We start from the raw sequence: 21,582 nt of genomic DNA, 5'->3' as shown, positions 1-21,582 counted from the left end.
AAACTCCAGTCTTGTGGTGCCAATATTTGGATTGTTACATTTACAAATGTTTCGGTATGAATTCTCCCCGTCGCACTCATGATCGCAATCGTCGCACACGGTTATATCAATAGCGAACAAAGGAATTGTTGTGCATTTGTTGGGAAGCATCTTTATTCGGCCGCTAATGTCTGTGGCGATCGGAACTTTGCGCTGCATATGGAGACACCATGGCCAAAAATGCACAATTGGTAGTGCAATGTATTGCATACATTCTATTATTTTACAATGCCTTGAGTGCAGTACCCAGAGAGAACGAAAGGCCTAAATATATTATATTGTCCAAACCCTACGACCCATAATATAAGTAAGAGCATGGAATTAAATGGTCAGGAATTGCCTAAATTCGTCATTACTCCAATGAAACGAATCCCCCAAAAGATAAAGTTTGCGCAGCCAAACAGTCAATACTATATATTACGAGATTTATCCCATATTTCGTCAGCTTACCACAAGGCTTGTGATATATTTTGGGAATAAATCACAAAAGATAGTTTACTTGTCATATGCGTGTCAACGTTATGATGAACTTCCGATGTTCATTACCGACAATCAGTGATAACGCCTTATTCATGACAAACTAGGAAAGATCACAGATAGCAGTTGTCGCCAGTAATGATTCAGTGATACGACTTGGATAAAGTTTGACTGGGGAGAATTAATTATAACTTTTTCGGATCCTGCCGTCCGAATAAATTGGAACTGGGATCACTATGCGTGTTAAAGCACTGCTAAAACACACAGCAACGCCCAAGTGTTTGTCACAGAAGTAGAAAAACATACGTTTAAAACGCGGGAATTTTTTTTGCAATAATACAATGATAAGCACACTCTTCGCCGATGACCACTTGAACGGCAAAAACACGGTAATTATTCCGATCATTCGTTAAAATAAACCTTGCATATATCCGTATAACTGTATGAATAGGACCGCTTTTGCACACAAAAGCAGTGGACACAAAAGCATGCCGGGTCTGTTTTATCAGAGAAAGCGTCATACCGAAGATATAAAAAATACACAGCTCAATTTTCTTCTGACAACGTACCGCGAGCGCAGAAAGGGCCACTGTTTCGATCTAATAGGTCTCATCAGTACAGCTGGTGCGACGTACATTGATCTTGTCAGATAAATAGTCTGCAAGACTTACACTTTGTGGTGACTATACAGCCACCAGCATGAACCATTGGTTACCAAGCTAGGTGTATAAACCCGCCGCAAACCAAACATAGTGGAAACAATGTGTGCAAGCAAAAGTTAAAACCACAGGGCCGTATTTGCACTGTGTATCAAAAACACAGGCAAGAAAGAAACAGGTTTAAACAAAGAAACTTTGCCCAAATATCGCAATAACCGTATTGAAGCATAATCAAAGCGGTTTAAATATGATAAATGGACGCACATATATGTCCAACGTCGTAAAGCTAATATTAACACACAGGGTTTTTTGTCGCACCTTTGTTATTCCCAATACCTTCTACAAACTTATTTTTGACGTCGCCTTTCGTTTTTAATCAGCAGAGGGCGGTACAGGCGTGTGTTTCAGATAAACATATACCTGCTGCGTTGTAACCACAGAACATGAAAGGCACCTTTTCCCTGCCGTGCCCTGGGTATACCACTGATGTTAGCCTCTTGCGTCTGACACAAGGAAGTTAGCCATAGAATTTTGAATAGTCTGAGGAAAGAGTGCCTTTGAATGGAATTGTACATGTTAACGCTCGAAATGCGATTTGCATGCGTTCGTTCTTCTGGTCAGCTTGGTATGATTGTAAAATAAAATCTTTTTTTATTGCGTATTTAAATGACACAATTTAAGTCACCTTCTATCTTATGCGTGATGCTTTCAAATAAGTTTAGCATTATTAAACTTTATGTTAGGATACGTGAAGTGTCAAACAAAGTATACATTGTAAGGTCTCGAACTATCTAGATGCGCCAAATTGGTGTGATTAATGTATCATGTCAGACTTACACATCCAGGGTTTGAACAAGCGCACAGGAAACCCGCTGTATCTGTGCGTGTGGGTAGAGGTTGTTACACATATACTTTACCTGCGTTTCGTCCTACTAAAAACATGAACTCAATATTAAGCATTAGTCCTATTTATTGAAGTCCTTTTGAAAGTTAGGTTAGTGGCTGTTAGTCATTATGCAGGTAATTCAAAATATTTCAAGTGGTAAATAGTAGCCAGGAGCAATACCACTCTTCACATATAAGTTTTGAGTTGAGCACACATTTCCAATTATTTGTTGTTAGTTTTAGTATTTCAAGTGGCCTCAGACGGGTAAATTAGTAACGAACGCGACTTATCTCCACGTTGAGTTTTGGTTCTAGCATGCATTTCTTAGTTAAAAAAAAGGTTTAATATACTGAGCGGTTTACTGACAAGAAAAGTTTCATATGAATTTCGCTCCAAACATTTATTAGTTTTTTTTTATTAGTTTATTTTTTATTGCAGATAAATAAGCTGTTTAACTGTTTGTTGCACAAACTTTTTATTCGGTTCCAAAGCAATTTACCAACAGAAAAATGGGCGATTTTCAGTACGGACTCTTCGGCTGCTTTGGTAACTGTGGTCTCTGTATCAAGGCCTACTTCTGTCCATGCTTAGTACTTGGAGATACAGCCGGAATGGTCGGGGACAGTTGCTGTCTATGTGGGGCGCTGATCTTTGTTGCGGCTTGCATTCCAGTCTGTTTGGTTCGTGGAAAAGTGCGAGCCAAGCAGGGAATTGACGGTGGTTCGATTGGGGATTTCTTCGTCAGTTGGTTCTGTCCCTTCTGCACTATCATTCAAATGAACCGGGAGCTTTCGGAGGGAGCTGCAGCAAGCGGACAGTCCATTGCGCGTGTATAACGTTTCGGACACATCTGGGCGTTGTTTCTGAATTGATAGAAACAATGCCATCAAAATCCATACCCATCAACATTTAAATCTAATTATACCACAACGGCTTAATCACGTGATTTCGTCGTCTTGAAAAGGCGCTAATTTGACCGTGTTGTTTAGCAGTTTATATCCACTATAATTGGGCTGTATAAGAGTTGTAGCTAATGACTTGCAATGCAATATTTACAATAATACCGATGTTGTTTTTTTTCAATGTGATCGCCAGAGAAGTATGTATACTATTTTCTTAATTGGTTGAAATAAAAACTACCATTCTATCGTTCAGTGACTGTAGGAAAACACGTCGTTTTCGAACAGCCTATAACGAGCGTGTATATAGGTTAAGAGAATTGTGCACGCTTTTATTGGAGCAAATAACGCACCTTAAATATGACTAACCAGGTCAACATTTATTGTTTTCTTGGTAAACAGTTTCAGTTACCTTCAGTAACCTTAAGTCTTTTTAAATATGTTAAGTTGGTGGTTGCCATGGATGCATAACTTTCATATTCGCGTGCTGAAACTGATGGCGCGTCGTAAAGTTTGAGACATTCTTTGCTGCCACAACCCCCGTTTTGGTACAAAAATATAGATGCAGGCTTTTGTTGGTACGCTTTTACATATCTTAGGGTTGTACGTTATGATTTTTCCTGACATGTCAGAGATTTAGGTATTCTACATTAGGAACAATGGAAAGCGTGGCTTGGCCCAAATGAGCTGAACTTTAAATATTACTTTGTGTAACACTAACACATTGTGATTTGCTGATATTAACTAAAAATGGTCATCATTGTAACGTCCTGAAACCATTTGACCTCCAAATTTGGTCAACCTAGCTGACACACAAGCGGTCGAGGATTGTGCACGGTGCCTTATTGTGGTAATCCTGTACGTACACTGAGATCTATTCGGGCTTAACTTATTGATAGAAACGTATTTCTAGCGTGGTAAATCATTAAAAAGGTATTTGTTTGAGAAAATATTTGCCGAAGTGCGTGGGTTGACTCGTAAACACAGTTGTGCAATTATCTTCCCTCAGTTGTTTCTCGAAATCCAACTTATCAGGACGAAACATGTGGCGAAAAATTACCGCACAGCAGGCCTTCTGCCACTTGATCAACTTGGCAAGACAAGATTTTCAAGTTTCGACATGTAAAAACTACATGGCAAACATGCTTACGTCATTCACAAGCAAATAAAGTCATGAACGCCAGATGTGTGCTTATACAGTGCGGAAGTCGTTTGAAGTATTTAGGGCATATCTAACATAAGTCGCCCACACTGTCTACAAATATTCAGCTACCCCTAATCGTGGCATTTTGCTGTTAAAGCATGTAGCCAACAATTTAGCTAGCCTACCTATTAAAGACTATAGGAATACAACATCGATTCCCAAAGTAGGTTCCTCAGAAAAATGAGGCTCCATAAAATTACAATTGGCTGACTTGAGTTTTACGTAAAACTTCTAATCATGTTTATGGAGTCCTTGGGCAATGGTTGTGGCGATGTTGAACTTAAAAGCGACAATTTAAGGGGAAATCGTATATTTTGCTTGACAGTTGTGTTGTAAATTAGGAAAAAATGTTAGAGAAACACTGGTGTAGAGAAACTATAAAATACTGTATCCATATATTGCTTAATAGGGAAGATTATTGCAACGTTTTAACTTGGTCATAACTTAGTGGGGTAGACCTTTGAGGTCGAAACAGTGGCCATCTGTCTGCAGCTTACACAATAGTGGGTTTTGTTTTATGGTAACATGAACGTTTCTAACTCGATTGGTTTTAACATATGTAGGGCGTCGTTCGGTGGTAAAGCATCAAATCATTGTACAGGGAGGATACTGAAACTAAATAATTTGTTGATTTATCTGATATATTTGATTCAATATTGACACCGTAAAATTTCCTTTCGGGCTTTCAAATATTTATCCTTTGTTGTTATTTCTTTTTAGCATAACCACCATAAGAATATTTCGCACAAAATTGCTTGTAAAAACTAAATGTTAAAGTCTAATACGTTGTTGGTTTTGTAAAGAAAGTGAGCAGATTTAAATCGTCTTTAAATACTCTAGTAGAACGGATTATATCGAACAAAATTGGCGGGAAATTTCAAGTCTAAGCAAAACGCAAAGTTAGAAATTGTTAGTTTGTTCGGATGAGAGTGTAGTATTTATCTTTGCAACAAAAAACTTTAACGCGTCTTTTTTTAACCATGAACAGAACTTTAGGAAAAGTTGTTTTACGTGTTTATGTTAAAGCATACTTGTACCTGTATTAGTATTCACCGCATGTTATATAAATGTGGATTATATGGCATTTCCTTTTATATAGAACATAATATACACAAAGGCAAAATTTATTTGGGCAGTTAAGTTGGAAAGAAATCTACTAGAAAAAACTTGAATTAGTTTTGGTCTTAAGAGAAAAAACTACTTGGACACTGGTTTTACAAATAGGTGACAGCAGTAGTAGTCTATAATATAGGCTATATCCTTTGCCCTTCCAGTTCCAATATAAGTTCTGGATGATTTTTGACCAGTCCATGTAATTATTACTTATGTGGAGGATAAGAAATATTTGCAATTTTATCAGCAATTTACACAAATACAGTTAGCTAATGCATTAACATATAAAAGCGTTTGTTGGTACAACCAACGTTCGCTGAAAAAATATTTTGCAAAAAAAAAGCATATTGCAAACTTTCCATTCTAGATTATGGTTGGCTAAAGAAATACTCTGCACAAATTGCATTAACTTTCCAAGCTGACTCTTATCAAATTCATTTAATTCTTGCTTTTATCCATAATTTACAATAAGTTTCTTTGTTACATTTTTTGTATATGATAATTAACAAATACTATTGAAAAACATCACTTTACAAAAAAAAAATTGTTTTTGGTTTTCTAGATTTTCTGTTTTTATATTATGCTTCAGTTTTATAAAAAAAATTTGTGTTTACATACATACTTTCCATCATGCCGCGACACCATCAAGCAACAAAACAGAAAAAACAGGTTTCACAATCTCAAGGTTAGTAGGAAGCTTCTGTGTATAGGCACAGTAAGACATCTTTTATGGTAATCATTTATGATATGTATTTCACTACACTAAATTATTTCTTTAAAACAGCATATATTGTCTACGAAGCAATTTTAATAATAAATTTTTGCTATAAAAAAGCTATATAATACCTCGCCATATAATTGGGTAATTTTGTTGCCCTTTACAAAAAAATCATGTGTATAAATGCTGTATATTTATTTCAAAGGTGCTGAAGAGTCTTCTTCAGACATTGAACCTTCATCAGATGAAGAACAGCCAGGTATTTTAGCCAAATGGTTGTGTATATGTTTTGCATTAAAGTCAGAATGATGAAGTATTTGGTGATCCTGGATTAAAGTTTGTTGTTTCGGTGAAACCTACATATACACTTATGTGATAACGTCGAATTTATGAGTAAGCTACCAATATATTGGAAAAATTTTCACACAAAAAAAGTATATAGTTGATTCTTAAAGTAGCCTGTGGTGGCGTAATTTATCTTCTGTGAAGTAGAATAAAAAATAAGATTGCTTCCTTATGAAGTATATAATTACTGATAAGTGACAAAAATTTTCCAAAAATAGGCCCGTCATCGCAGACCCCTAAGAAAACTAAACAAGCTTCCAAAACTGGTTTCGGAAGGCGAAAAAGTGCAACCCCAAGAAAGATAATCACAGAACAAACAAAAGAAAGTATGAAAATACATGAGCATAATAAATGTAAAGAACTAAGTTATTTACTGTTAGGATAGAAGAGAAAGGTTGTGTAGAGCTGTTGGATTGTGTAGAGATTTTGGATTGTACTAATTAATATCTGCATTACAGTCCCCATGTTCGCTGCCTTTTTTTGGTAGTAAAGTACCTTAATCTTTAGAAGAGTGTTATAAAAATATATGCCTTGGTCTTTGAATTTAGTTTCCTATTGTAGTGCATAATATCCATGAGAAGTTTTCTTTCTTTAAAGTAAGTTTGTACCCAACAGGAAAACGTTACCGTCCTTCAAAAGCATTAGGGGAAATCCGGCAACTTCAACGGTCGACGAAGCTTTGTATACGTAAGCAACCGTTTGGTAGATTGGTAAGTAGAAACCCACAGACTGAGCTAATTTCCATATCAATTACGTACGAAGGGTTTCATTTTTATATCTCAGATTTAACACTTCAATATAATATGTCTATACACCAAGATTAGAAATTTGGAAATTTTGGTCATTACTCTGTTTCCTATAGTTAATAACACAGAGCAAAATAATGTCAATTGAGCTCTTCTGGTAAAAAGTGATAATCATTGCGATCGACATTTCGGTCACAGAACGGCAGAATTTCGTCAGGATACAACACACGCAATACTGGCAAAGAGCACAAAAGCGAAAACAGGGATTTTTTGCCAGATGAACCTAATCCACGTTGGCACAGCGGAAAACGTCTTGCGAGAAAAATGTTTATTTCGTAAAAATGAGCTCATTTGTCCTTCAAGTAAAAATGGACATTAAAAGCAACTTCACTTTATCTCCGCACTTTTACTTAGTTTAACGTGTGTTTTGACACGTGGTAATGCAACCAAAGTCCCATCGGCGAATTTTATTCAATTTCCTCAACCGAACATAAATAGCGCGTTTGGGCAAAAAACGTCAATGCTATATGTGGTGACATCTACTGTTTCAATCCTAATCCCCCATATATACATTTTTCCAAGAGCAGGTCCGCGAGATCCAACACCGGCTAAATCCTAATATCACATACTGGCAGAGCAACGCCATCCAAGCCTTGCAGGAAGCGAGCGAAGCCTACCTGGTTCGTTTTCTGGAAGACTGCAACCTGGCGGCCATTTTTGCGCGGCGCGTTACTGTAATGGAAAAGGACATGCAGTTTGTTCGAAGGATACGAGGAAACCATGGCATAAATTGAAGAATATGTCGATATCTTGATATTGTCGGCATGGATATTTCGCGCTGTTGGAGACCTCATGGTTTTTATTCGTCGTTTTTAGTCACGTCGGCGGCGCGATCATGTTGGAGATTTATGCCATTAAACGTCATCTTACATGTTTTTACTGTTACAAACATACTTGCTTCGTTGTTGAAAATAAACGTTTTTATAAAGTTTGTTCATGCTCAAGAGTTTTAACAAACACGCAAAAAAAAAATAACTAACAAAGTTTGATGCGACAAAAAAGCAATCATCATCCAAAAATGATAGGTAGTTGAAGGCCGTTAAGCAGAATAAATTTGCAAAATATTTTTCCAGGATTGAAAACAGAAATTAGCAACGATGATTTGCAGAAGACCAAAGCCCAAGATTGGGCAAAGTATTTTGCTTTGAGATGGAATTGATCTATCGGGCATATTGCTCTTCTTAAAAACCTTTTTGAATCCCTTGTTCTACAAAAACTCTTCAGATAAAGTCTAGCACATGCCTTGGTCACATGGCCTTTATACATCGGTTGCCATCAGAAAAACTGTGCGTTAAAAAATTGTTGGGACAAAATCAATTGTTTTACGTCCGAAGCTGCGCTTGGTTATGGTTCTGTACAGCCGGACAGAAGTTTTGCAATTTTGGAGGGAAAGTTACTATTGTCATCCTGGCAGACTCCGAATATGTTTCATCGAAAAAAGAGTTCCGCATCAATGATCACCATTTCACGAGATGGTTCATAAGATACAAACGTGTTTGTTCTGCCTATAAATCACGGTACGTCTAATTATTTCAACCAAAATCAAACTGAACGGTTAGTACACTCAAATTACTGGCAGCAAATCCCACATTTGATTTCAGAATGGCTTCAAACACAGGCGATTTTGCGTGTTTTGCTAGGGGGGGTACGTCACATTCAACCGCGTGACAAACTACTTTCCGCCCCCTATAATTTTTTTTAAATCTCTGCATCTGTCAAGTATCTAGTGCTGATTAACGGGAAAGTAATTAAAATCGGTACAAATCCCAGGTATTCCATCAGAATGACTTCAAACACAGGCGATTTTGCGTGTTTAGCTAGGGGGGGTACGTCACATTCAACCGCGTGCCAAACTACTTTCCGCCCCCTATAATTTTTTTTAAATCTCTGCATCTGTCAAGTATCTAGTGCTAATTAACGGTAAAGTAATTAAAATCGGTACAAATCCCAGGTATTCCATCAGAATGACTTCAAACACAGGCGATTTTGCGTGTTTTGCTAGGGGGGGTACGTCACATTCAACCGCGTGCCAAACTACTTTCCGCCCCCTATAATTTTTTTTAAATCTCTGCATCTGTCAAGTATCTAGTGCTGATTAACGGGAAAGTAATTAAAATCGGTACAAATCCCAGGTATTCCATCAGAATGCCTTCAAACACAGGCGATTTTGCGTGTTTAGCTAGGGGAGGTACGTCACATTCAACCGCGTGCCAAACTACTTTCCGCCCCCTATAATTTTTTTTTAATCTCTGCATCTGTCAAGTATCTAGTGCTAATTAACGGGAAAGTAATTAAAATCGGTACAAATCCCAGGTATTCCATCAGAATGACTTCAAACACAGGCGATTTTGCGTGTTTTGCTAGGGGGGGTACGTCACATTCAACCGCGTGCCAAACTACTTTCCGCCCCCTATAATTTTTTTTAAATCTCTGCATCTGTCAAGTATCTAGTGCTGATTAACGGGAAAGTAATTAAAATCGGTACAAATCCCAGGTATTCCATCAGAATGACTTCAAACACAGGCGATTTTGCGTGTTTAGCTAGGGGGGGTACGTCACATTCAACCGCGTGCCAAACTACTTTCCGCCCCCTATAATTTTTTTTAAATCTCTGCATCTGTCAAGTATCTAGTGCTGATTAACGGGAAAGTAATTAAAATCAGTACAAATCCCAGGTATTCCATCAGAATGACTTCAAACACAGGCGATTTTGCGTGTTTTGCTAGGGGGGGGTACGTCACATTCAACCGCGTGCCAAACTACTTTCCGCCCCCTATAATTTTTTTTAAATATCTGCATCTGTCAAGTATCTAGTGCTGATTAACGGGAAAGTAATTAAAATCAGTACAAATCCCAGGTATTCCATCAGAATGACTTCAAACACAGGCGATTTTGCGTGTTTAGCTTGGGGGGGTACGTCACATTCAACCGCGTGCCAAACTACTTTCCGCCCCCTATAATTTTTTTTAAATGTCTGCATCTGTCAAGTATCTAGTGCTGATTAACGGGAAAGTAATTAAAATCGGTACAAATCCCAGGTATTCCATCAGAATGACTTCAAACACAGGCGATTTTGCGTGTTTAGCTAGGGGGGGTACGTCACATTCAACCGCGTGCCAAACTACTTTCCGCCCCCTATAATTTTTTTTAAATCTCTGTATCTGTCAAGTATCTAGTGCTGATTAACGGGAAAGTAATTAAAATCGGTACAAATCTCAGGTATTCCATCAGAATGATTGTGGTAGAGTATCCCTATTTCACTGAAGATGTAAGATTTTGGGTTTATGAAGAAAATTGTGTATTCCTTGTGTTTGCCTCCAATGTGTGCACTAATTGACACAAATTTTATGCTGCTTTTTGTACACATGAAAATGTAGTTAAAGGGATTATTGCCCACTGCCTATATTTCTCTTTTACACATAAATTAATATGCTCGTCGAATGTATATTTTTGGAACTGAAAAGCAGATCTTTCACTTAAGTTTCGATGCTACGTCAGACGTTAATTACCGTGCGGAAATCACCTTTTCATGGGCGTTTGTTTCGATATAAATATTGTTTAAACTAAACGGGCTTGCCATAAAACATAATATCAAACCTTCTACTTGTTTAATGAACGAGTATCAACTATTTTACTCTCTCCGCCATTTTTTTTTCAATTCTATTCGTAGAGTTAAGTGGACATTCATCCTTGTACTACAAGTATTAACCATATAACGACAGGCGGAAATACGTATTTTCTAGCTGTTTTGTGGCAAATTGTCAGACGTGACAGATTTGTTGAATGTAATCTTGTTCGAAGATTTCAATGGGCATTTCTTTTTAATTCGTTGTATATTGAGGAAACTTACGTTGTTTACATTGAAATTTAGCGCTGTTATTAGCATTTGTGCTGATAATATTTATACGTCAAGAAAACTTTGCAGTTGCTTGTGAGTGCATGTTTATTTGATAAAGCAGCATGCTGGAGAAATTACGGAAAACGTAATTGCTCTGCAACACCAACAAAATATAATAGATTTGCGAAAAAGTGCCAGCCATACCAAATCAAGTCGCCTTGAATCTGTAATGTTCTCATATAAATAGAATTAACGCACACAAACTACACCATAAGACCCTTAACCGCGAAATAAAAAGCACGACTTCAACGTCAAAAGCCTAAATATGTCTTTGCCAGAAGCCCCTAATAAAATAAATTCGAGAAAAAGATTTGAGACAGTGTGGGCGAACGAAAAGATTTCATTAAGTTTTCGAAAAAAAACGTGGAGATTTTTCCTTGAATATGTTATCCCTGACGTACAACACACAAAAAAATTGCTAACGATCATCAATTTAGGTAGGTAAATAATTCTGCAACTAAATGGTTTAACACCATACAAATGCATTACGTTTTTAAGAAACGAATGAATCACGTTCACGCCAAGGGGGGAAAAACCTGCGTATAACTGAAACAGAAATCATTCTGATGGAATACCTGGGATTTGTACCGATTTTAATTACTTTCCCGTTAATCAGCACTAGATACTTGACAGATGCAGAGATTTAAAAAAAATTATAGGGGGCGGAAAGTAGTTTGGCACGCGGTTGAATGTGACGTACCCCCCCAAGCAAAACACGCAAAATCGCCTGTGTTTGAAGTCATCTGATGGAATACCTGGGATTTGTACCGATTTTAATTACTTTCCCGTTAATCAGCACTAGATACTTGACAGATGCAGAGATTTAAAAAAAATTATAGGGGGCGGAAAGTAGTTTGGCACGCGGTTGAATGTGACGTACCTCCCCTAGCTAAACACGCAAAATCGCCTGTGTTTGAAGGCATTCTGATGGAATACCTGGGATTTGTACCGATTTTAATTACTTTCCCGTTAATCAGCACTAGATACTTGACAGATGCAGAGATTTAAAAAAAATTATAGGGGGCGGAAAGTAGTTTGGCACGCGGTTGAATGTGACGTATACCCCCTAGCAAAACACGCAAAATCGCCTGTGTTTGAAGTCATTCTGATGGAATACCTGGGATTTGTACCGATTTTAATTACTTTCCCGTTAATCAGCACTAGATACTTGACAGATGCAGAGATTTAAAAAAATTATAGGGGGCGGAAAGTAGTTTGTCACGCGGTTGAATGTGACGTACCCCCCCTAGCAAAACACGCAAAATCGCCTGTGTTTGAAGTCATTCTGATGGAATACCTGGGATTTGTACCGATTTTAATTACTTTCCCGTTAATTAGCACTAGATACTTGACAGACACAGAGATTTAAAAAAAATTATAGGGGGCGGAAAGTAGTTTGGCACGCGGTTGAATGTGACGTACCTCCCCTAGCTAAACACGCAAAATCGCCTGTGTTTGAAGGCATTCTGATGGAATACCTGGGATTTGTACCGATTTTAATTACTTTCCCGTTAATCAGCACTAGATACTTGACAGATGCAGAGATTTCAAAAAAATTATAGGGGGCGGAAAGTAGTTTGGCACGCGGTTGAATGTGACGTATACCCCCTAGCAAAACACGCAAAATCGCCTGTGTTTGAAGTCATTCTGATGGAATACCTGGGATTTGTACCGATTTTAATTACTTTCCCGTTAATCAGCACTAGATACTTGACAGATGCAGAGATTTAAAAAAAATTATAGGGGGCGGAAAGTAGTTTGGCACGCGGTTGAATGTGACGTACCCCCCCTAGCAAAACACGCAAAATCGCCTGTGTTTGAAGTCATCTGATGGAATACCTGGGATTTGTACCGATTTTAATTACTTTCCCGTTAATCAGCACTACATACTTGACAGATGCGGAGATTTAAAAAAAATTATAGGGGGCGGAAAGTAGTTTGGCACGCGGTTGAATGTGACGTACACCCCCAAGCAAAACACGCATAATCGCCTGTGTTTGAAGTCATTCTGATGGAATACCTGGGATTTGTACCGATTTTAATTACTTTCCCGTTAATCAGCACTAGATACTTGACAGACTCATAGATTTAAAAAAAATTATAGGGGGCGGAAAGTAGTTTGGCACGCGATTGAATGTGACGTACCCCCACTTAGCAAACACGCAAAATCGCCTGTGTTTGAAGTCATCTGATGGAATACCTGGGATTTGTACCGATTTTAATTACTTTCTCGTTAATCAGCACCAAGATACTTGACAGACACAGAGATTTAAAAAAAATTATAGGGGGCGGAAAGTAGTTTGGCACGCGGTTGAATGTGACGTATACCCCCCTTAGTGAAATACGTAAAATCGATGATGTTTGTAGACATTCCGATGAGAAATGTGGGATTTGCTGGCATTAATTTGTGTGTACTAACCGTCCAGTTTGATTTTGCTTGAAATAATTAGACGTACTGTGATTTATAGGCAGAACAAACACGTTTGTATCTTATAAACCATCTCGTGAAATGGTGATCATTGATGCGGAACTCTTTTTTCGATGAAACATATTCGGAGTCTGCCAGGATGACAATAGTGGAAAGTTGAAGTTTAGTAAAAATTATAATGCCGTGCGGTTGCCTGTTTTGTTTCTTATCATGTTAAAATTGTTTGGCATATTATGCTCTTGTTAGCAGATGTTGACTGGTATGAACCTAATTTGGCTGATTGTGATCTACATATTAAGCTGACGCACCTATCCTAACCATATTTATTGATCCGAAATCAGATCTCAACAGAGATTTTATTTAGATTAGTTAAATATTTTCCTTCGTCTTTACCAACATGTAGTGTATTTTACCTCAAGGTCAAAGCTTTATCGTCTATTTCTGTGAAATTGGCTGAGAGAGAATTATGTCCACCCCAGTTCGTGTTCCGTTGATGGAACATGATGTCAACCAGCCTCTCCGCAAAGATGTGATTGCTTCCAAAAGAATGTCATCTGAAGCTACCACATGTGTGTCGCCAAGTGTGGCTAAGTCACCCAAGCAAGAGACACCCCCACAGCATGATGTCCAGTATTTTAGGTGCAACAATGTAAAAAAAAAAATTTATGAATGTGGTTTTATGTTGTTTTGTTTTCTTTATTGACTGATGTTCATCATCTCAGTTTGTCCCTAAGATGTTGAGTTTAACAGTATATTGAGTTATATTGTAAATAAAATATTTATTGTGTTGTTAACAGGAATATGGTGAAGGAAACAACTAATGAACTTACTTCGATTTGCAACATTTGGGAGCAGTACCAACTTCCCGAAAGTATTTCAGAAGCTGATCAAATAATGGTGTGTATACACATTTTAATGTTCCTAACTTCTTGTAACCAAATTGTTTGTATAAAAAACTCCATTGTTTAAAAATGTCTTCAGTGAAAGATATCTTCATAGCCATAAAGATTCTTGTTTATTGAGTTAATTTTAAAACATTTATTATACTTGTTTTTCAGGGTGACATACGCACAACAATTGGGCAAGCTCGATTGGTCATGAAGGAGAGGTTTTCCCAGTTCAATGGACTTGTCAACAACTGTGAGTTTGGCACCAGTGAAAAGCCTGTGACCTACCAGGACTTACAAGGATTTTGGGATATGATATTTTTTCAGGTATAGCTGTTGGCTTTTGTGTTTTTAATTATATACACAAATATTTATGTGCAAAACTACTATTACATTTCTTACATTTGTTTTATGGATAGGTTGAGGATGTTAACAAAAAGTTTGTCGATTTGGAATCACGAAAGAAACACGATTGGAAATCAGTCACTCTTCCACCTGTTCCAAAGAAGAGAAAACTTGTGAAGAAAAGTATTATTTCCTTGTTAAATTGTGTAGACATAATAATCATGGAACAATAGCTATTCTAAGTTTCAATCTGGATGTGTTTTTTTAATATTCAGAGTCAGTGGTAGGTCAAGCAGCTCAGGAAAGACGTGAACAAGCTCGAAAGCGATTGGCAGCTGCCAAGGCAGCAGCAAAGAAGGATCTTGAGTTCCCCCTGTCATTTGATGCTGGATTTTTTAAGGTAGCCGTAATGTTGAAAGCACAAAGTTTGTGATCTTTAACTGTCTTGTATTTAAAAAAGATTTTTCTTTTCTGTAATAGTCTTTTGTTTCTAAACAGGTTTTAAAACTTGCATTATGGTCTGTTTATAACCACTGTTTACATAACAATCAAATGTACTAAACTGTCTCATATATTCCAAAGAGCCCAATGTTTTTTGCAGGTCAACAGTCCTGTTCGAAGCATCATAGAACGCACAAAAACGCCATGCAGTAAAGAGAGACGCAAGCCGGCAACTCCGTCTTCAGGCAACTTCATGCATGGCCGTTTTCTGAAAACCGCAACTGAAAACACCTCGAGTCTGAAAAAGACCCTCGACTTTGAGGAAGAAACCGCAGAGGCCAACGCTGCTGGGTCTGAGCCTTCTCCCAAGAAAGAAGAACCCTCGACTAAATTTTTTAACTGCGAAGGTTAGATTTCGAAAGTAGACTTGCAGTTGGACCTGGTACTTTGCAAACGTTTCAAGGAACGCGAAATCATCTGCTCATTAATGGCTCTTCTCGTTATTTAACATGATTAGTTTTCAGAAACTTATGCCCAAACAAAAGTAATGTGCCTTTTTTTTCCATTCATCAACGTCTTTGGAACATTACAGATAAACGAAAGGCTATTTTCGATGCAGTGTCTATATAGACGTTCTGCAAACAACGTTGGCCAAATATAATTCGTACTTGTTTCATTATCACGATAAACAGCAGTTGGGCAGATATTGTATCAAAATACATAAATATGTGCACAATCCAATTATTTTTGCGGTACATAATATTTTGTCCCAAATTTCCAAGCCAAGTTCAAACCTGCCTGCTTACGACTATATGCATGCTTCCAACGTATTGAGTTAAACTAATTGCAAAAATGTATCTGACAGATGCTGCAACGACTGGTACCCGCGCCTCGCCATTAGCAACACTTGATAAAGCAAGCCAAACAGGTCAGCCCTGTAACATTTTTTACTAGAATTAACCGTGCCAGTGGATATAACTGTCGTTGCAGCATCAGATAAATGACTGTTTTCTTTCTTGGTTTCAATTTTTTTGTACAGTACGTGTTGCTTAGTTCAATAAAATTGTTAAAGTGTTAGTTGTGATGTCAATTGGGTATTAGCAATATCTGCAAATGCAATGGATAAATCGTAAGACGTAAGGTTATGACTGTTCATATGCTTGTTTGTGTGCCCAGCGAGATGAGCATTATCATAAAAGGAGTTTTTAAACTAGGGTGGGTGACGATGTGATAAAAACGTTTCACCTGTTTTCGTGAGCTTTTCCATTCGAAAATCCAGTTTGTTATGTTTTTAATTTTTTGTTACACAACACCTTTCACATCGATTGGGCAAAAAATATAAGTGACATAAGATTGAATTCGAGAAAAAATAAATTTACAAACAGGAATCCGCGGGCCAAAAAGTTTGGAAACCCATGTTCTTAACACTGTTATAATTATCGTACCAACGCATTCTGAGACATTTCCTATTGCTATCACTTAAAAGCATTTGTCTTTGCATTTACACATTCCGAAGATGCGCATACCGATGAAGTTGTAAATAGCGCTCTTCTTACGATCGACGATCAACTGCGCGTCATACGGGAACATGTGTCATCGGCACTAACGGTAAGCCGCGTCAATGATCTACCGCATACTTTCGCACTGTACGAACTGCTGCTTCTGTGATGCAGTTTACGTTACCAAATACGCCGCGCGAACGACAGGAGATACCGAAAAAGAGCAACATTCCTTCAACTCCAACTAGTTCAATCCCAAGAGGTAAGAAACTACAGGCTTGTTGAACTGTATTGCAGTGATTTTTTGCCATATTTCAGGGGGAGCTTAACTTGGTGAATATAAAAAACAATAATTTAACTTGAAATATATCGCTAGTTCACGTCCGTATGATCGCAGCTTTCTGGTGGTGTTTTGTTGCGCGAAACATTCACTGGTGCCTCCGCTTTCTAATGGGTTGACTACTATTTTGTAAATTTCAAGCACTTATTTTCCACTCAACGCCTCTCATACTGCGAAAGTAACCGATTGTACAATAACTATAGTTCACAAAGAAATTACCGAACAAGTTACATTTCTTCTTTTGTTTGCAAACAAATATTTCAATTGACCACTTGTAGAAAAAAAAAATCTGCTGGTAAATTTACCCATTCAGTATTTTCAAAAAAAAAACACAGAAATTACCTGTAATAAATTACGCCAGAAAAAAATTGTAACCTTTAGGCAATATTTCAGCAATGAAATAAATATTTTGTTGATAAACTAAATTTATTACTCGTGTTGAACAGGATGCTCCCCAAAAACTTCACCGCAAATTGTGGATGCATACGAACCCCATTATAAGCGACTATCCGCAAGATTAAGGGTGATTGAGGCAGAATTGGAACAATACAAGCTAATTCAACCAGCCGCGATAAACAGTATGGAGAAAGTAGTAAAAGTGCAGGCGGCGATTACCGAGAAGTTTGAGGAAATAAGGGAATGTGCGGAACGCTTGCAGATACGAGAAGCTGATTTGAATGCCAGGGAAAGCAAGGAAAATGGGGTAAATTTAAGGGAATAATCAGATAAAAGTAACTTGCCACTATTGCTCAATGGTCATCTTGCCAATAGTTAACTAATCCAAATGTAAACACACAGGATATATTTATACTTGCTCGCATTTGTCTTACAGGAGCTAAAGCAGTTGAAGGTAATCCACCAAGCTCAAAAAGAACTCGTCTCGTCACTTCAGCAAAAAGTTTCAGACCACGATGAAATTTCAACCAAGCTTAAGACCTTGGTCGAATGTAACGACCAGATGTCTGCTGGTATTGTGAAACTGTTAAAGTGTTCTTCTTGTATTTTAATCGCGCTTCAAATCTAGTTTAAACGTTGATGATTAGAAAAATAGTGATAAATTATATCGTAAGAAAAACAGTTATACAGTGAATCTGGTCTTAAACTTTACAAACAAATTGGCCTGTTGCTTAGTTTCATGCGAAACAAACCGATTTCCTACAATGTTACCACAATGCGGAAACGACTATGTCTGTCTAGTTTACAACAAAAAAACTGCATTACTCATAAATGACCACTTGTAATTGGGGCATTTAGAAACTCTAAATGTTGTTCCCAAACAAACTCACATGTTAAGTGCACTTTTGTTTGTAGAAATTATAAGTCTCCGACGCAACTGTGAGTTGATATCAGCCGACCGCAACAAGATACGGGAGGGGTACGTAAGGGAATGCACGGAAAAAGAGGACCTCCAGGAAGCGATTTCGCGAAGTGCCGAAGAGCGCGAATTCGAACAAGCGGAGTTTGCCAACGAAAAGAAGGTTAGAACGAACTCCAGTTAATGTTTTAAACACGATAACGAAAAGCTCCATTCATTTGTACAAGCAAAGGTAGTTGTTATATAGGTGTACGGCGATGTGTTTTCGTGGAATTACAGCCATGTTGTTAAACAGGTTTTGGAAGAGATTCTCGAGAAGACGGAGGACGCACTAAAGAACACAACAGAACACATGCAAAAACTTCAGTTCAAGACCGACGAAAGTCAAAAACAGATACTATCGCTCACAGGCGACCTTAAACTTAGCAAGTAAGATTTTTGTATCAAACGAAACATTAAACTGGGCGGGCAGTTGTCGACTTCGGTCAAGCTCCTGAATATAAAAACCTGATCGGGATTCTTGCTCTGGTCATCCTGGGTTCGAATCCTGCTGTAGTAAAAAAAGGAACATTAAACTAATTCTGGAAAGTAATTCTTTCCCAGCATACTGTAATACCTTGTTGTTGGGTGCAGATGTGCAATATTCGTATATCAGTGCGATGCCCATATCTTAAACGCGAATGCATCATCTGAGAAGACGATCGACTCGCGTTAGGCAATTTTGTCGTGTTTTGTTACAATTGCACAAAACATATTTGGAAGAGAGAAAAACCATATATTCCACCTTTCCTTACAGACAAGAATGTTGTGACCTTCAGGGCGAATTGGATATGACGACGAACACTTGCCGTCTCCAAATACTGGAACAACAACAAGAAGTTGTAGATTGCGAAGTAAAAATACGGGACGTAATCAAGGACATGGAGTGTTTTCTCGGGCAGTTGTGCGAACGTATAGAAGGTAGGAAACGAGTGTTATATATCCACCATTATAGTATTATTATGATCATTAATTGATCTATGCACATTTGGTGCGCCATTGCTTCAAAATAGGACGATTTTTTTATGTAAAATGTTGAAAAACGTTTTCCAAGAGTGGTCCTAAAATTGTTTGTTGTTCAGGACCCAATCAAGCTTTATTGCAAGTATTGGCTCCACTTTGCTTAGGTTTAAGGCACTACTTCTAAATACGGTCAAACAAACGCGATTGATAGTGTACGTGAATGAATTATTTTACCCTTTGGGTCTTCAGAGTCAACCTTGATGTATTTATTTACTAGGATCAGCGAACCAGCAAGTTGACCATCAAAGATCCGTTGAAATTGCACTTAAAACACCTTCAAAGTCTCTGGTTGTGTCCGCACTTCGCGCCAAAAACGCGACAGCAGTTGACAGCCCTGACGATGGCAGTCTGTGAGTACAAAACGGTCTTATTCTCCCCCCACAAGTTATTATTGTCTAAAGTAATTAAGAGTACTGCGATCTATAGGTATTTTGTGTGGAAATAAAAATAAACGGTTTGGAATCTATTAAAGTTGTATGGTTGACTGGAAGCAATCCCAAAGCAAAAGTTAAAAATTTAAACAAATTATTGTCATGTGCAAACCCATGTTTTTCGTGTGAAAAAAACTTTGCTTTAAGTCGTAAGTTTTCTTCAGGATTCCGCAGGAAACACTTTTCACTCGGGTTTCCGACCTCCAGACTTTAACGCGGAAGATTCTTTCAACCTCGAAGGCAGTGGCTTCCAAATACCAAGATGAGTTAACAGAAATGAAAGTTGTCAAGTAAGCCTAATGAGCACTATTGAACCCAAATAAATAGTCACATACTTAAGTTTATTAACAGCAAACCGTTTACTCGGCAAATAGATCAATGTATTAATTTCCATTCAGGCGAATGCTAATCAGCAGAAATTGTATTATCATAAGTTGTCTTTCCATAATATGTTAGTAAGGTTAAGGGGGCATCTTTTGAGGATCTGTTGTTCGTTTTAGCCTTCAGGCATCTAGTTTTTTTTAGCAAAGTACTCAATTTTGAATGTTGATCCTTTTGCAGCAAATGTCTTCGCGAAAACATCGACGCCCTCAAGCGGCAAGCTTGCACGAGAGACGAAAGGGACGACGTGGAAATCGCTCTGCGGCGTCGCCTCCACCAGGTAAACGACGAAAAGGATCGTTATGCGAATGAGGTGGAGGCCCAGCAAGAAAAAGTCCGCTCACTCTGTCACCAAATTGACACTCTCACTGATCAAAATCGGCAATTCCGCTTGTTGGGGTTGCATGGCAACCGCTAAAAGCTGACCCTTTCTTGGTTTTTGGCGTTGCAGAAATTAACACTGCCTTGCGCATTGTAATTGTACACATTATAAAATTGTGAAATTATGAGGCTTTTATTGCAACTCTAGCAAAGCGTATATAGAAAGGTTTGTGTCAGGTCACTTCGTTGTTGCTTTTTGTGTGATTCTCTCCTATCTTACTACAATGTCTAATGGTTTGTTTGTGTATAATAAATTTTGCATCGAATACTGATACGGATTTCGTGTATGGTTTATTTGCTGAACATCATTACTGTACTTTTCCAAGCTTGATCAAAACGTGGTTCATTTGCTGAAAATCGTCTGATTGGGAAAATACGCACAAAAAAAACATCCACAGGTCACAATTGCCAGACAAATATTTCCCGGAAAATTTTCGAATCTGTTTTTTTATCCTCGAAAATGAAACTGTTTCAAACAAGCGGAAATTGGTCGATTTTCGGAAATGTTTAGGATTTCGAAATGTTTTAATACTCCTGTAGTGTTGCGGCACTGTGGCTGATCTTGTCTAAAATAAATTCTTTCTCTGTCCCAAAGTGTCGATCAGAGATTGGGACACAAATTTTTATTCCGTTTCTCGACGGAAACCGAGCTAAACGTCCGTGGCAACAGAGTAGCGAACTCAAGTTTATTTGTGGGAACAACATATTTTGAACGTGTAAGAGTTTTTGTAATTCCAACACCGCCACAAAAAACCTAAAACGATTTGGCGTGTTTATTTTAATAAAAACTTTAGATTGGATATTTCGAAACCTAAAGCATGCAATTCTAAAACTTAGATACATTATAGGGGTCGTTCGTTGTCCCGTCAGTTAGTTCCTCCCTGCCTAAGTTAACGGTCCGTGGTACAAGTTGGATAAAACCTGGGGCAGTGTATTTGACCACAAAGCACCCAATGCAGCCGGACGCAAGGCACGATATCCTTTGTGATCTTCTATTTCCTTTGTGATCGTCTGGTATCTTTGTGTCG

The 21,582-nt window shown here is 37.9% G+C and overlaps 2 protein-coding genes across 2 annotated transcripts; both read left to right on the top strand.

Moving 5' to 3' along the window:
• The first annotated feature begins 5,837 nt into the window (after positions 1–5,837).
• LOC145890581 (histone H3.3-like type 1) lies at positions 5,838–7,880 on the top strand. The gene is made up of 5 exons (XM_082981694.1): positions 5,838–5,962; positions 6,201–6,254; positions 6,559–6,666; positions 6,956–7,050; positions 7,674–7,880. Exons 1-5 carry the CDS (start codon positions 5,908–5,910, stop codon positions 7,878–7,880), a joined length of 519 nt encoding a protein of 172 aa, XP_082837820.1. The 5' UTR covers positions 5,838–5,907.
• A 6,014-nt stretch (positions 7,881–13,894) lies between these two features.
• On the top strand, positions 13,895–20,826 carry LOC145890566 (uncharacterized). Its single transcript, XM_082981679.1, has 17 exons — positions 13,895–14,111; positions 14,270–14,369; positions 14,531–14,686; positions 14,779–14,887; positions 14,980–15,104; positions 15,306–15,552; positions 16,011–16,073; positions 16,662–16,753; positions 16,819–16,906; positions 17,431–17,687; positions 17,817–17,952; positions 18,296–18,462; positions 18,595–18,728; positions 19,096–19,259; positions 19,579–19,711; positions 19,957–20,082; positions 20,354–20,826. Exons 1-17 carry the CDS (start codon positions 13,939–13,941, stop codon positions 20,589–20,591), a joined length of 2,508 nt encoding a protein of 835 aa, XP_082837805.1. The 5' UTR covers positions 13,895–13,938; the 3' UTR covers positions 20,592–20,826.
• Positions 20,827–21,582: the final 756 nt, after the last annotated feature.

The sequence above is a fragment of the Ascidia mentula genome, chromosome 2, assembly GCF_947561715.1.
Source record: "Ascidia mentula chromosome 2, kaAscMent1.1, whole genome shotgun sequence".
Classification (NCBI taxonomy): domain Eukaryota; kingdom Metazoa; phylum Chordata; class Ascidiacea; order Phlebobranchia; family Ascidiidae; genus Ascidia; species Ascidia mentula.
This window is presented reverse-complemented; position numbering and strand designations above follow the sequence as displayed.

Coding starts and splice junctions, on each gene's coding strand:
- LOC145890581 (XM_082981694.1), top strand. CDS start 5,908: ATGCCGCGACACCATCAAGCAACAAAACAGAAAAAACAGGTTTCACAA. Junction 6,255..6,558: donor ATCAGATGAAGAACAGCCAG/GTATTTTAGCCA, acceptor TTCCAAAAATAG/GCCCGTCATCGCAGACCCCT. Junction 7,051..7,673: donor AGCAACCGTTTGGTAGATTG/GTAAGTAGAAAC, acceptor TTCCAAGAGCAG/GTCCGCGAGATCCAACACCG.
- LOC145890566 (XM_082981679.1), top strand. CDS start 13,939: ATGTCCACCCCAGTTCGTGTTCCGTTGATGGAACATGATGTCAACCAG. Junction 16,074..16,661: donor TGATAAAGCAAGCCAAACAG/GTCAGCCCTGTA, acceptor CACATTCCGAAG/ATGCGCATACCGATGAAGTT. Junction 18,463..18,594: donor AGTTTGCCAACGAAAAGAAG/GTTAGAACGAAC, acceptor GTTGTTAAACAG/GTTTTGGAAGAGATTCTCGA.